Below are 15,031 nucleotides of genomic sequence, written 5' to 3'. Positions count from 1 at the left end.
AAAACAAAAACAAACAAAAATATTTTTTAGCTAAAACAACATAATCTGTGGGTAATTTTTCACATGTTAGGAGATTGGGAATGTTACTTTAATATCACTCACTGCTTGGATTAAAGAGTACTGCATGAGATATCAATTTGACTTAATGGTTGAGTTATTTTGGGATAGTGTGTAATTTAAGAACAAAAATGTATCATGGTGTATCATCATATATTTTCGTATGTTGTTACAGAAACCTCCTCTTCCAGTTAGTTCTTCTAGTCCTCCAACCACCACTACCAATGATATTTCACCAAAGATTCCCAAACCACCACCAAATGATGCACATAGAACAGGTAGTGGTAAAAGATTCCGAGCCAAGTTACCGTCCATTGGTGCTGATGGAGAAGGTATGTTTTATTTAACACATTATCACATGCATATAACGTGTATATATATCAACAGTTTGACATACATTGTAATACAGGACAGATGAAAAATTCTTTTTGCATTTTATCGTTTTCGGCTGTGATTAATACAAAACTCTGGTGGTAATCACTCATGTCTGTGAACGTCAACCTAAGAGAAGATATTATAAGATTATACAGTATTATATGACAACATTTTTAGTGAGTTTTTAAAATATTTTGTCATTGTAGACTATGGAAACAGTCATTGAACTTTCAAGCTTTTCTTATTATTTGATAGTTTTTCTAAAAAAAAATCTGGTTGCCAATGAAAAATTTTATTGAATAAAATCAAAATAATTAATTGTAGACTGAATATTCTAAAATATGCATACATCAAAAAAAATAACGTAACAGTGTAACCCCTTATTTTATTAAGATATTTCAAACTGACTTCTTTAGAATTAGCTGCACACAGGAAGGATAGTCACATATCTGTCACCTACTGTCTAAATATTCTGTCTAAGTATTGAAGACAATCCATATATTTATCCATATATATTTTGTGAATGATTGAAAATCCTGTATTGATATGTATTTGTAGGTATTTTACCCTCTATGCCTGGCCGTAGAGGTTCATTTCCATCCAAGGCACCAGAGTCACCTCCAGAAGAGTTTCCAAGGAGGGTACATAGTGGTCCCAAAGAAAGAACAAAGAATTTCTTTGATGAGAAATTAGATGATGAAATGATTAGATCTAGTTCAGCTGGTACAATAAGAACAACCAGATGGTAAGTCACCTGTGCCACCTGGTCGTTCTACAATTTGTTGATCATAGGCTTGCACTTCATTCAAGAACACAGATAGATAGATAGCATACATGAAAATAGTATTGCATTTCTGTCATTTATTTTACACCCCTATGTACATTAGAAATTAACAGTAGCTAAGGCACACAGTCTACCAATTATTTCTTAGTGCTACCATAATCAAAAATTGTTACCCCAACAAGCTACTTAAAATGTACAGATTGTTTTCCAGCTCATATTGTTATCTGGGGTTACCAACATCATTTTAAAATGTGCTGTGTGTGATGATCATATATTTCTGATGGAAACAATATGCGAATATACAGTAGGCTGATTTGCATATATTACAAAGTGTTGAAACTTGCATGTATACTCTGTTCTTCTCCAAATTTAAATTTAACATTCATCCTATATAAACTTAATGTTCCATACTGTTTCAGTGATGACAAAATTTGTAAATTGGATGTTGGAAAAAGAGATGATGAAAGCCAAGAAGATGCACTCTATTGGAATACTAAAGTTTTACCCATTATTGAAACTATGGAAAGTAAAACAAAATGTAAGTCAATACAATAACAACAATTTCTTTCAATGTTATGTGAGCAAGTTGCAGTGAACATACTAGTATGCAAGTTAGAGGAAATAATAAGACGTGGAGAATAAGAATAAGGAAAATACAATTTGGGTAAAATTGTTCTCAATCAAATGTATGGGGTAATTTAGGATTTGGTGAGGAGATCAGTAACAATCAAGATTAGAGCAATGGAACAATGTTTTATTTTTCATTTTTCTTCGAATTTTATTCAAATCGAGTAATTGCTAGAATTTATTTGTAAATTTGTCTTGTGTTTTTATTTCAGCTGCCAGTGTTGAGGAGATTGCCAAGCTGTGTAATTCATGTGATTTACTGTACAGTACATTAGAATCTGCTAATATGTTAGGAAGAACCTCCAAAAGGAGATCATCTGTATTGAAGCCTATCTATAGACTATTAGATATAGATAATCCCAAATTAATGTTAAAATTAGCAAGACTCATACTAGCTGTAAGTATATACTTCTGTGTCATTCTTGTAAATGTCTGGATGCCAATCGTTGTTAGTATAGACACTGTACTGTCTGTCCATTTGAATGAAGATTTTTTTTTGCCAAAAAGTTTATACTCATCTTGCTTGTTCTTTAAACAATGTACAAAACACCGAAACTTCAAATAAAAAATTGAAGCAGACATTCAATGGTTATGGATGTGGTTGGAAAAATGCACAGACATTCTTGGTCCAACGTCTTGCAGTTTGCGAGAATTTCTCAGTGTCAGCAATGGCCAGGTGATTTTTTGATGCAAATCTAAAAAAGTAATCTGGCAGGTGCAAGCGGGTTAGGATATTTTTTGTTTGGTCTTATTTGCAAGTTTACTGCAACTGATAGTTTTTTCACCCACTAGATCAGAAGCATCAAGTAGAATGTAGTCATACTCTCATTCATGCCATGAATGAGTGCCTGATTTGTTTAAATTCATTATCGCAGTCATTTGTTTTGAAAAGTTCATAAGTTTAATTCAGTCCATGCACTGTTACTGTATACATTAATGTAAATATTGTGTGGGTGTATGTAAACTTGATTTATTGGGTGCGTATTTGTGTATAGACAGCTTTTGTTCTAAATTATCTGCTTTTTGAATTATATGTATATGTCCTCCAGACCAGTTATGGACAAACAGACTATATAGTTTAGTAACTGTAATATTTTCTTATTAATATACCAAAAATGTGTAATAAAGTTTTCATTTTCACAGTTCTGATGTTGATTTGTTTTTCATCTTTTAGTTCAAAGTTACTGGTAATAATTTAACAAATGTTTGCAAATTGGTATTCAAAGTTAGTAGAGAGGAGACAAATGATACATTATTTATGCAACATAATATCTTAGGTAAGTTATTTATACTGAAATAATTTGCACTAATCCATGATGTACTATGAACCAAATTATCTTTACAATTGTGAATGAGATCATTGTTACTTGCACAACAATACCTATGCATGCAAGAATTCTTTAATATGGCATTGCATTTAGTCTGTACACCATTTCATACAATAATCTTATCCACGTTTTTTTATTTTTATTTCATTGTTTATGTTTGTTTTTATTGCTATATACTGCTATAAAATTGTGTATTTCTAAAAATACAATAAAGTTATTATTATTATTATAATTACAAAGCAGCATTAGAAATAAATTAGTGATATCTGTACATGTCAATAAGTGGGGTGTACTTTTAGTAATAGCAACAACCTGTCTTGTCATTTAATAAATACTTAACCTCTATCTTACATGTGATAATGTACCTATTCAGGATGTAATGGCAATCTGGAGCTTCAACCTAAGCTTGCTCAGAGTCAACCTGAGCTCCAACTTGAGCTCCACCCTGAGCTTCAACTTGAGCTTGGGAAATTGTTTACAGCAGAAGCTCAAAACGAAGTTTGGGTGCTGACTGTGAGCTCCACCCTGAGCTCCAACTTGAGCTTGGGAAATTGTTTACAGCAGAAGCTCAAAACGAAGTTTGGGTGCTGACTGTGAGCTCCACCCTGAGCTCCAACTTGAGCTTGGGAAATTGTTTACAGCAGAAACTCAAAACGAAGTTTGGGTGCTGACTGTGAGCTCCACCCTGAGCTCCACCCTGAGCTCCATCTTGAGCTTCAACTTGAGCTTGGGAAATTGTTTACAGCAGAAGCTCAAAACGAAGTTTGGGTGCTGACTCTGAGCTCCACCCTGAGCTCCAACTTGAGCTTCAACTTGAGCTTGGGAAATTGTTTACAGCAGAAGCTCAAAACGAAGTTTGGGTGCTGACTGTGAGCTCCACCCTGAGCTTCAACTTGAGCTTGGGAAATTGTTTACAGCAGAAGCTCAAAACGAAGTTTGGGTGCTGACTCTGAGCTCCACCCTGAGCTCCAACTTGAGCTTCAACTTGAGCTTGGGAAATTGTTTACAGCAGAAGCTCAAAACGAAGTTTGGGTGCTGACTCTGAGCTCCACCCTGAGCTTCAACTTGAGCTTCAACTTGAGCTTGGGAAATTGTTTACAGCAGAAGCTCAAAACGAAGTTTGGGTGCTGACTCTGAGCTCCACTCTGAGCTTCAACTTGAGCTTGGGAAATTGTTTACAGCAGAAGCTCAAAACGAAGTTTGGGTGCTGACTGTGAGCTCCACTCTGAGCTCCAACTTGAGCTTCAACTTGAGCTTGGGAAATTGTTTTCAGCAGAAGCTCAAAACGAAGTTTGGGTGCTGACTCTGAGCTCCACCCTGAGCTTCAACTTGAGCTTCAACTTGAGCTTGGGAAATTGTTTACAGCAGAAGCTCAAAACGAAGTTTGGGTGCTGACTGTGAGCTCCACCCTGAGCTTCAACTTGAGCTTGGGAAATTATTTACAGCAGAAGCTCAAAACGAAGTTTGGGTGCTGACTGTGAGCTCCACTCTGAGCTCCAACTTGAGCTTCAACTTGAGCTTGGGAAATTGTTTTCAGCAGAAGCTCAAAACGAAGTTTGGGTGCTGACTCTGAGCTCCACCCTGAGCTTCAACTTGAGCTTCAACTTGAGCTTGGGAAATTGTTTACAGCAGAAGCTCAAAACGAAGTTTGGGTGCTGACTCTGAGCTCCACTCTGAGCTCCACCCTGAGCTTCAACTTGAGCTTGGGAAATTGTTTACAGCAGAAAATCAAAACGAAGTTTGGGTGCTGACTCTGAGCTCCACCCTGAGCTTCAACTTGAGCTTCAACTTGAGCTTGGGAAATTGTTTACAGCAGAAGCTCAAAACGAAGTTTGGGTGCTGACTCTGAACTTCAACCTGAGCTTCAACTTAAACTGTACTGGTATGATGTATTGAAATAATGAAGACTGTTCTCATTATATTTGACAGATTTGGTATTGGAGATTATTCATAACACAGATCCTCAAACAGCATGTGAAGCCTTAGTATATTGTGTAGGTGCATTGAAATTTTTAACTGGTAATACATCATTATTGAAAGAACTATCAGAATGTGGATGTGTAGAAGCTCTCGCAAAGTTATTAATATCTATTAACACTGCAGTAAGTACAAACTTTTGTGTAAATTAACTCAGTCTATGGTATCAAATGTTAGGTTATAACATATCAAACAATATTGCTAATATCAATTTAAATGTGGATCCTGATGAATTCCCCATTCCTGAATTGATAGCATTTGTGCGCTTGCACATATTGTGTGACCTGAGGTCAACAAACCGGAATGTAGGACAGATTTTGAAATTTCCAAACGTGCAGTGTCACAGTACACTGCTCATTCATTGCAGCGTAAAAAATCCCCTGAAATTAAAGAGCCCTCAGCCTCGGAAAATTTGCATGCTATTCTGCCTAATCAAGAAAAACAAACGTGCAAGTTATCCTTGGCTATAGCGTAATATTTTTTCTCTTCTTCAGTTAACTGGTAATCTGTTTCTTGGCTGTATATAAGTCTTCTAGCTGCCCCTTTTGTACCCACCAACACTCCACTATCTTTTTAAAAAATGTTTAAAATTACTCTGTAATTTCTTCCAAAGATTCATGTCTTTTGTTTTTTTGACTTTTCATATTTGTATTCTACCACCAACACCAACCCATCCCACCCCACCTACCCCCATTACTAGCTACACCCATTTATATCTAGGCTTTGTATGTGTACATAGAATTACTCCACGTCTGTCAATAATTCAGAAATTGCCTATAGTCGTACAATATCCCAGTTCATAATAATAACAGCATTTTTATTCATCAAATAAACAAGGTATTATTACCAACTGGCATTATAGTGAAGTAATTGGACGCCACATAGATTCTAGACTGTAGATTTTGCTTCAAAAACCTTAAATCTAGATATTGACTTGTTTTTTCATTTTTAAATTATTACATTGTGAATAATATTATTTATTTTGTTTGATTTTAGAAATGTGAAGGAGAGAAATCCAGTAATCAGAAATCTAATCTGTTACTGCAAGTAACTGCAACATTTCGTAATTTAGCTGACCTAGGTGCTAATAGACACAGGTTTATTACAAGTTTTGTTATACAAGAACTGTGTAAAGTCATGGAGTGTTATCCAAGTGATAGTGATTTAATGCTTAATGTTTCAAGGATACTAAGGTGAGTTCATTTCCTGTTGTTATAATCACTTTTATGGTGGTACAAACACAATGCTTATTGTAAAACTGATAACAAATGTAATTAAGTTTTATCAGTCAGTCAGGTTTTTTCTTTGCTATTTATTAAAACAGATTTATTTTATCTAGTTTGTTGTATTATCAGTTTAAAAAAGAGAAAAAAAGGTGGATTCACATTAGAATATAAGCCAGGCTTACCCAAATTTTAGGCGTGACTGAATTTTGTGTATGAACACAAACCTAAATATTTAGGCCCACCTGGAAAGGAGTGCCAGGGCTGACTCTAATTTCAATTCCCAAGGTAGGCCGTCCTAACTACAGTATGAACAAGTGCCAAATTACATAATCGCAACTACTGGTAACATGAAGTAAATATGCAAAATAAGGTCACAAATCTTTACCACAATCACAACAACGGGTGTGAGAAAAGTCAATTGGACTGCCAAAGAAACAAAATCATTGATCATTATGTAGAAGGAGTACCATAATAAATAAATAAATTCATAAAGGTACTTCCAGACAGCATTGCACACAAAAAAGATAGGAGAAGGGCAGCACAAATGAAGAAGGTTGAAACTGAGATTGTCTTGCAATGTTTTTTTCATGTCCACAAACTTATTTGTGTTCGTCAATTATTGTCTCATTCAAGTGTCCAGATTGGGCCAGCCGTGGCAATTTTATAATCTTTTTTTTTTTTTAAATTTTGGTTTGATGCAAAATGATCCTGACTAGTCATTCATTGCTATTAATCTACATGTCAGATCATGTGTGCGTTATGGTTGCGTAGAACAGATTATTTCTCAGCTTATTTATCACCTCAAAAACATAGTGACAACTATGGAGGGCGGGACAGAACAGACCAGTTGTGAAAATTTTAGAGAGATTCTACAAACTCGTTCTTTAAGAATTGTCATATTAAACAATAAAACTAGGCCAGTCTAAAGTCCCACCACAGCTGTAGAGTTTCCGTTCAACACACTAAATGTAATTTTAATTTCTTCAGTTATAATAGAAATTATTAGTATTGTGTGATGTTAGGCGAGTTATATTATGTATAAACTTTTCAACAGGGTTTTTGCTTAACTCTCAACTGGAATCAACCTTAAAACAATTCTTTACGTCTCTGTAAAAGTGTCACTGTACTCCGGCACTTGTACATAGGAATGATTATAAATTTCATAATAATTCTGGGTGTCTGTCATCTATATACAGTAATTTTAATATTATTTTGTTTTACAGTAAGTTAACACTAAACAATGATTGTTGTAGCACGTTGTCAAGATACCCAACCTGCTTCAAATCATTTCTCAAGTTATTACATCTACATCAGCGCAAGAGTGATCTTGTTGTCAGGGTATGTTTTGTACTTGGTAATCTCACGTCTAAAAATGATGAAGCTCGAACAAGTCTATATAACACAGAAAACAGTATGAAAATACTTCTGGGAGTTTTTAAAACTTACTTTAAGTTAGATGTTAAGGTGAGTCTTTTTGTTTATCTCATATTTTTTAAGTAAAAAGGTTTACATATTGCTATCTTCATAACTGTCCAAATATGATTAGATGTGGATAGTTTTTAAAAAATATGAAAGAGCTCAACTTACCACATAGGTGGACTGAGCTCAGCTACTTCATGCATTTTTACACACATTAGATGTTCAGCAAAAGTTTGATACAGTGCTATTAGACATCCAGTTTTACTCATAAAAATTACCTATATGTTTGGTTTTTTCAGGAACTGCAAGAGAAATTATCTCCGTCCAAGAAAGACCAAAACAAATCTTCAAATAAAGTGGAAGATGTATTGATTAAACTGGTTCGTGTCATAGCTAATTTATCAATTAACCAAGACATAGGCCCAGTGATATCATCTGATGTTCAGTGTGTTGATCTACTTTTACAAATATTAGGTTAGTGCTTTGAATTTCTTTCACCACCTTTATAAGCTAAACTGTAAATGCATTTATTGCAGGCTTTTTACTATTTTCACCAATAAGTAAAATTAGTGCTTTGAATTTCTTTCACCACCTTTATAAGCTAAACTGTAAATGCATTTATTGCAGGCTTTTTACTATTTTCACCAATAAGTAAAATTTGCTAAATTAAATCCATGTGAACATGTAAAATAAAAATAGAGCTTGATGTTTCTCTGCCAATTTGTGAACTTAAAACCCAGTGAAATTGCTAAAAGCATCAAAATAGTAAAATTAAATGTCAGTGAAAATAAATGGTTTTACAGTAACCGATTTTGGTTCTTTCCATGGGATCATGGGAGTCCAATATTACAAAGCCGCAATGCATGGGAGAGCCACCACAGAAATATTATCATTTTATTTTCCAATACAAGCTCGTCTGCCTCTGATTTGTCTCATTCATTTTTTGAAGAGCAGAGCAGACTGGGCTGTGGACTAGACTAGTTCAGTAGAACTATTTTCACAGTCCTCATCAGATTTTTTATTTTATATATTTAATTACTTGTATTTTCATTTTTTTTTCTGATGAAATAAACATATGTGACTTCTAAAATGAAGATCGGGAAGGGGCATGTAATTTTTTATTGGCTTAACCAGATAAGGGTTATTGGACCAAATATATATGCGCATAAAAAGAGTGTGTTATTCGCACTTTAACAGAGTCATTTTTCTTGCTTACAGAATATAAAGATGTGTTACAGTGTGAAGAGTTGGTATTGAATACAGTAGCAACGATCAATAATTTATCATACTATGGTAAAAAGACAACTACAATCTCAGAAAGACAGATAGAGATATCAGAATGTGAGTAACATATTATCCACTAACTGATGGATATTTTGTTCATTTGTTATAAAAACCACATCATGCTGGTTTTTCCCATCATTGTGGTCTAGTGTGGTTTTCACAACATGTAGTTGTGAGTTTATTTTAACCCACTGGTGGAAAACATGTTAACCCAGTCTTGACTGGGGCTGGCCTCAACCCAGAGATGAGACACATGTGAGCAAGGTCTCAGGGTTAAAACAATGGCAATGTAATGGTAGGTGAATAAGGCTGTGTGAACTCTGTAGTAAGTGTAAACTGCTTTGATGTATGCACCTAACACAGGTTTACCTCACTGATAAGGAATGTTTACAAAGCAATCTAGCTCTGTTTCTCAGAACACATGTGAACAAGTCTCGTTTAAAAAAACAATCGCTGGGTATATTCTCTTGTTTAAATTCTGTGAAGTGCTCTAAAGGTTTGTAATGATGCTATTATACAAGTTGTTTAGAAAGTGATTTATAACATCATATTTTTGTACATCAGTTCTTCTTTGCAATCTTAACAGTATAGACTTGTGATTACATCATGTCACGAGGTCCAATAATGTTAGATTGTGCTTTGAGTATGAAATGCTAAAACTACCCTTGCCAACAGGGTATGTTGAATTAGTGTCCATTATCTGTTGATTTTTTTATCCATCATCAGAGGGGGGTGACATCATTAATCAATAATTAATTTTCTATTTTACTAGTGTTGGTAAAAATATTGATGACAGATAACATGGATGGAATGATAGAAGCATCAAGAGTGTTTGGAAATCTATCGCGTAATCTACCAGTCAGAGAATTTATCTCAGAGAAGAAAGGTAAACAATTCTGATAATAAACGTAATAACCTACAACAATTCTCAGTATCTTGAATATGACAGTGTGCCATTTTGCAATGCTTTTATCATGGTACATGCAATGAATCATGGGAAAAGGTAGACAGCGGAGACTATTGCACCAAACAACAAACTTTGAAAATGTAATTCAATGTTAGTTTGTAATCTAACAAAACGAGTATTATTGTGGAACCCGAGAAATTCAAAAGTCACATCATCACTGCCCAATTGCTGTATTTGCCCTATTAGAAGTGCAATATAATTTATTGTGTAATGGATTATGAGCCTTGTAGACTGATTACAGTGTTCTATTGTCTATAGTTGATGAAATGATGGTTACATTGCTGGATGCCGGTAATCGTGAAGTTGTCTACATTGCATGCGGTGTGCTTATTAACTTGATGATTGATGAAAAAAGAAGACCAAAACTTAAAGATGAACGAGGAATTAAAAAGTAAGTCAATAAATACATCAAGTGCTTTTGTGTAATTAATAATATGAAGGCAACAGCATTCACTTTGACAACTTTATAGATTACGCCTAACGCCCACAGTAGTGAACAGCCTTTCTTTTGCTGATGTATGTCAAGAAAGCACTTCGCCACTAGAGAGCAGAATTTATCAGAAAGGTGTTACAGTACTGATTTTCTTTTCAGTCTTTAATGATGTGATCTAATGTTAGGACTGGTGTTGAATAGTCACTTTGCAACGCTAGTGAAACATTTATCTTATCCTCAATATTGATAGTGTCAGAATTAAAACAACCTGATTTGATCTTATGAAATGCCGTCGAGATGTGCGCACCTACCATCCTTGCTATTGAATATGCCTGTTTTAATGACCCCAGTGAAATATTCAGATATGATTTGTTTAGACTGGTCACATCAAACAAGAATGTGACATGTTTTATGTTTGTACTAAGATGATGTTGGTTCTTTGCAGATTAATTGATGTACTTCGTGATTTTGGTCGCAATGATTGGCAGTTAGCTGGTATGGTGTGCATGACATTGTGGAACTATAGCGAAAAGATTACAACATCGTCTTTAGCATTTGGTGAACAGGAAACAAATCAACTGATAGAACTGTTAGAAGAATATCTCGGTAAGAGACATTGCACTTCTATCCTATATGCATCATATAATACATTCAAGTCAACATTTCAGTAAGATTAGTCATGATGGATCAGCCAAAGTATTACTTCTGCTTATCATGAGTTCTATGTTGTAGAGAACTTGGATGGAGTCAACCAAAAACTGTACATTACTGTAAACTGCTTTAAGGTAGAAGCCTACTCATAAATTAAAAAAAAAACTGAATTTTGCAACAAACTGTACTCCAAGGCAATATAAGGATATTGACTTAAAAAAAGTTATTATTAAAGCCTTATTTTCGAGAAATTGATGGTTTTATTTTAGTGGATTTATGACCAATTTTGTCAATAATTATGAGTAGGCTTCTACCTTAATTTCACAAGAGAAACTATTTTCACAAATTTCGTAGCAGTGAAAATACCTCTGGGGGTCCTACGACAGGTTATGTCAGATGACTTTCGCAAAATTTTGTTTTCACGAATGCCATAAAATCATTAAAACAGTGATAATTAAAGGGGAACCACTCAATCCCATGGATTGCACCACATGCTCATGGGTAATTACTCACTCGCTAACTCAAACTGTGATTGACAAGCATTTTGCATACATTAGCTGCCATTTTAAAATCAGGATTCTTACTTGTCGCGGCACGTTTTGACCAAAAACAACAACATTTATTCATCAAAAGCCCAACGAGATGAGTGTAATCGCTAGCGTACATATTCATGCCCCCGTAGAAATGAATTTGGAATCACAGCTTGATCTTTAAACATCGTAAATGTCACATTTTCCGGAGCTCCCGCCACGATGTGAGCGGCTTGATTCGGATTAGCATACTAATTGCGGTGGCCATCTTGCCCCTATTTATAGTATCGGTTCCCCCTTAAGTGATTTACAGTGATGTTGCAAACATTCTTTTAATCTCACAATTCCATTGATTTATGTTTCAATATGGGTCCCATGCGACATTTTTGCTTACCCAAAATTCAGACACTCACTGCACAAAGACTGTGACGATCTAACCAACCACTTTACTTAGATTTACTTGTTATTAGTATGGCTATTATAAGACCTAATACATATGCATAACGGATATGCTATGGCTTTCTTTCCAGATGAAGAAACTGCAATTGATGTTCCTAGTAATGCTGATCTTGATGAAGAAACAAAAGATTTCTTGAAATCCGTGTGGGAAAGGGATTTCTGTCCAGTGGCACATCAGTTATTGAATAGAGTTGAAAAACATCACACCGATCTTGTGCCTCTTGAGCAACCTGATGATGAACGATATGTAAATGAAAGACAAAAATAGATTAGCAGTCATCAATGTAAAATATTCCCTGCTAAAAAGCACATGCCGTCCTTCTTAAACTGGCGCATAAATACTTTTAGCGTGTTGTGGTTGTTAAACTGCCCTTTTTATATAAAATAAAAAGATGTTTTGAGACTGAAAATGCTTTTATAAGATATGAGGCTAGTACAGTGTGTCTTCTGTGATGAGCTGTATAAATATACCTTAATATTAGTCCTAAAAATTCAGTCTTGTGAACTTTAACTGGGTCCAGGGTCCTTGATGTGCTTATCTTCATTCCATTTGCTTGATTCATTGGAAGTAGTGTTTTTAATACAATGAATTTGAATATTCCCCTGGATTTGTTGTTACTTGCTAAAGTCCAGGAGTGTAGCAGACGTCCACTGGTATAGTGGCTGTTTTTTTCTCTTTATTACATGTACCGGTACTTACAACATGCTAAAATAAAGCATAGTGTGTAAGATCACAAATCTTTATCATAAATTTATTGTGGGTGGTTCATCTAGAGTTCCCCTGTGAAGGGAAAAAATGTTGGGCAGGAAGCTGAAATGTTGTTATACTGGTACTTTGAAAGTGCTGTATAACATATTGTATTAATTAAACTCAATTCTCGTACCGAGTGACAACAGTAAATTGCTTGCGGTATACCTTGATATATTGCCTACTTGTCTTGAGACTCTTTACCTTGCTACTTACAACCTTGACTAGGCCAGTAAATCATTTACAATCTATAATAATTGTGACTCACCTTGCAAATAGAATCAGTCAGACGTCCACTTTTATAGAATTCTGAACTTTATTCTCAGCAGTCTTAGTTTTTACAAGAATTTATGTACTTAAATAAACCAGCTAGTAATTATATTCTTTGAACTAAAATTAATTCAGAAACTCAAATTCATATAATTTTCTTCTTCTTGAGTTTTATTAATTGGCGAGTCAGTTGACCCAGTCTGGCTTCTTATTATTTCCAACTGGTCAGTTAATCCAGTCAATGTGTAATCTTGTGGTATTGTGTTTCCACTGATGTTCTGTAAGTGGATTATATCTTTCTTACCACATTATTCAAACTAAATTAGTCAAGTTTATATCTTTAATGAGAATCATTTTTTTTAATAAGTAACTTTCTGTCAACTGGAAATGAATTATCTTCTTTTACTGTAGTTCAAACAAAATTACTAATCTCAATATTTATCAGTATAAAAGAATTCATCTTTCTACCAATTCTTCTCTTTAAAATATTTAAAATACTTTTACAATGTTAGAAAACAGCAGATTCTACAAGTGTTTAGTGCTGTGGTTATTACCGGTACACTGTGTATTTGTTAATTCTAGTAAGGTATGCATGAATTCCCATTCCATCCATTATTTTGTCAAGCTGGTCTTGCTTTCTAGCTTTAATGTAAATTTTATATTGTTCCAATTCTATTATATATGTATTGCAATATGCTAAAATCCAATTAACCCTAATAATGTTATTAATGGCACCACATTGGTCCAGGTGTGTATATTTTTGTACATAAATTGTAGTGCCTCTGAGATGTGTAGTTAATTTGAAGTAGGATGTCTGGAAAATTCCTACAAGTATTCTTTATATTTTATTTCTCTAATATAGATGGATTTGTTGACTCATTGTTGAGGTTTATGTATAAATGTAAAACAGTTTCCCTCCCTTTTGTTACACTGCATCTTAAGGTGTCACTATGACAACAGAACTTCAAAGTACTTAAATTAAATTAACTGAAGGTTGCTTGCTTGATATAAAAATACATTATTGGCTGTTGATCCACAAATTATTCTGACATCCATCTACAATATGGACTCATTATTGTTTGAAGCGTTGCATTTTGTATAACATTTAAATATACAATCAATAGTTGGCAGTAAATAGCTTATTGCATGTCTTTATCTTCACATAAACTCACCATTTGCAGTATAATGCCGTCCTTTTTTATTCCTTCCAATATATATGTGAACCTCAATAATTTGATAACACTAAGGCCTGCAATGTCTACCAAGAAGTCATTAATGAGATAAACAGCTCTCATTACAAGTTAGCTCATATAGAATCTATTTTTGGAGACAGTGCAGGATGCAGGTTTATTTAAACTTTTATTGTAATATTTGTCTAGTTTCAGCTTATATTGTGTCTGCAGTGTGAATTGTTTATCAGACTTTGCTGTATTGTTTTACAAGCTTTCAAAATAAAAAAAAGAACCTCAAATGTTTGTTTATTTTATTCACTGCATGTCACCCCTTGTTTGCCTCATCTGAATGTCAACACGAGTATCGAGAAATCTTCACTCAAATAAAAAAATGCAATTGCGCCGCCTAGTGGTGAGATTATTGACATTGAATTCCGATAACTGAATCTCTCACTGGCGCTTTCTATAACTTCTATAACAAAGAGGGCACAGTGATGTGATACCAATTAACGAACATTTATTCGATCAAGGCTGAGTTCATGACATTTGCCACGAATATTGCTACTTTGTTAGCAACACAGTGTGCTATATATGTATTACTATTCTGCCGGCTGGGTTGCTTTTCCATTCAAAGTAAATCCCAACGATCGGAAGTTGTGACTTTACCCGTTTTTGCATTGGTAACATTTCAGGTCTGTGGTCTACCATAATATAGAGTATTTAG

General features: G+C 34.4%; 1 protein-coding gene across 1 annotated transcript in view; it reads left to right on the top strand.

Annotated features, from left to right (window-relative positions):
• Positions 1-14,606, top strand: part of LOC100376011 (armadillo repeat-containing protein 2-like) — a 33,556-nt gene extending 18,950 nt beyond the window's left edge. The window contains exons 4-17 of the mRNA XM_006815913.3: positions 233-389; positions 991-1,177; positions 1,636-1,754; positions 2,056-2,240; positions 3,018-3,120; positions 5,101-5,273; positions 6,145-6,341; positions 7,598-7,838; positions 8,093-8,267; positions 9,012-9,134; positions 9,850-9,963; positions 10,303-10,435; positions 10,923-11,083; positions 12,189-14,606. Of these exons, the coding sequence (XP_006815976.1) occupies positions 233-389; positions 991-1,177; positions 1,636-1,754; positions 2,056-2,240; positions 3,018-3,120; positions 5,101-5,273; positions 6,145-6,341; positions 7,598-7,838; positions 8,093-8,267; positions 9,012-9,134; positions 9,850-9,963; positions 10,303-10,435; positions 10,923-11,083; positions 12,189-12,385 (2,265 nt within the window). The 3' untranslated portion in view covers positions 12,386-14,606. The remainder of the gene's footprint in view (positions 1-232; positions 390-990; positions 1,178-1,635; positions 1,755-2,055; positions 2,241-3,017; positions 3,121-5,100; positions 5,274-6,144; positions 6,342-7,597; positions 7,839-8,092; positions 8,268-9,011; positions 9,135-9,849; positions 9,964-10,302; positions 10,436-10,922; positions 11,084-12,188) is intronic.
• Positions 14,607-15,031: the final 425 nt, after the last annotated feature.

This window comes from Saccoglossus kowalevskii, chromosome 11 (genome assembly GCF_978046115.1).
Source record: "Saccoglossus kowalevskii chromosome 11, keSacKowa6.1, whole genome shotgun sequence".
NCBI lineage: Eukaryota > Metazoa > Hemichordata > Enteropneusta > Harrimaniidae > Saccoglossus > Saccoglossus kowalevskii.
Note: the sequence above shows the minus strand (reverse complement) of the source record. Positions and strands in the feature narration are given on the sequence as shown.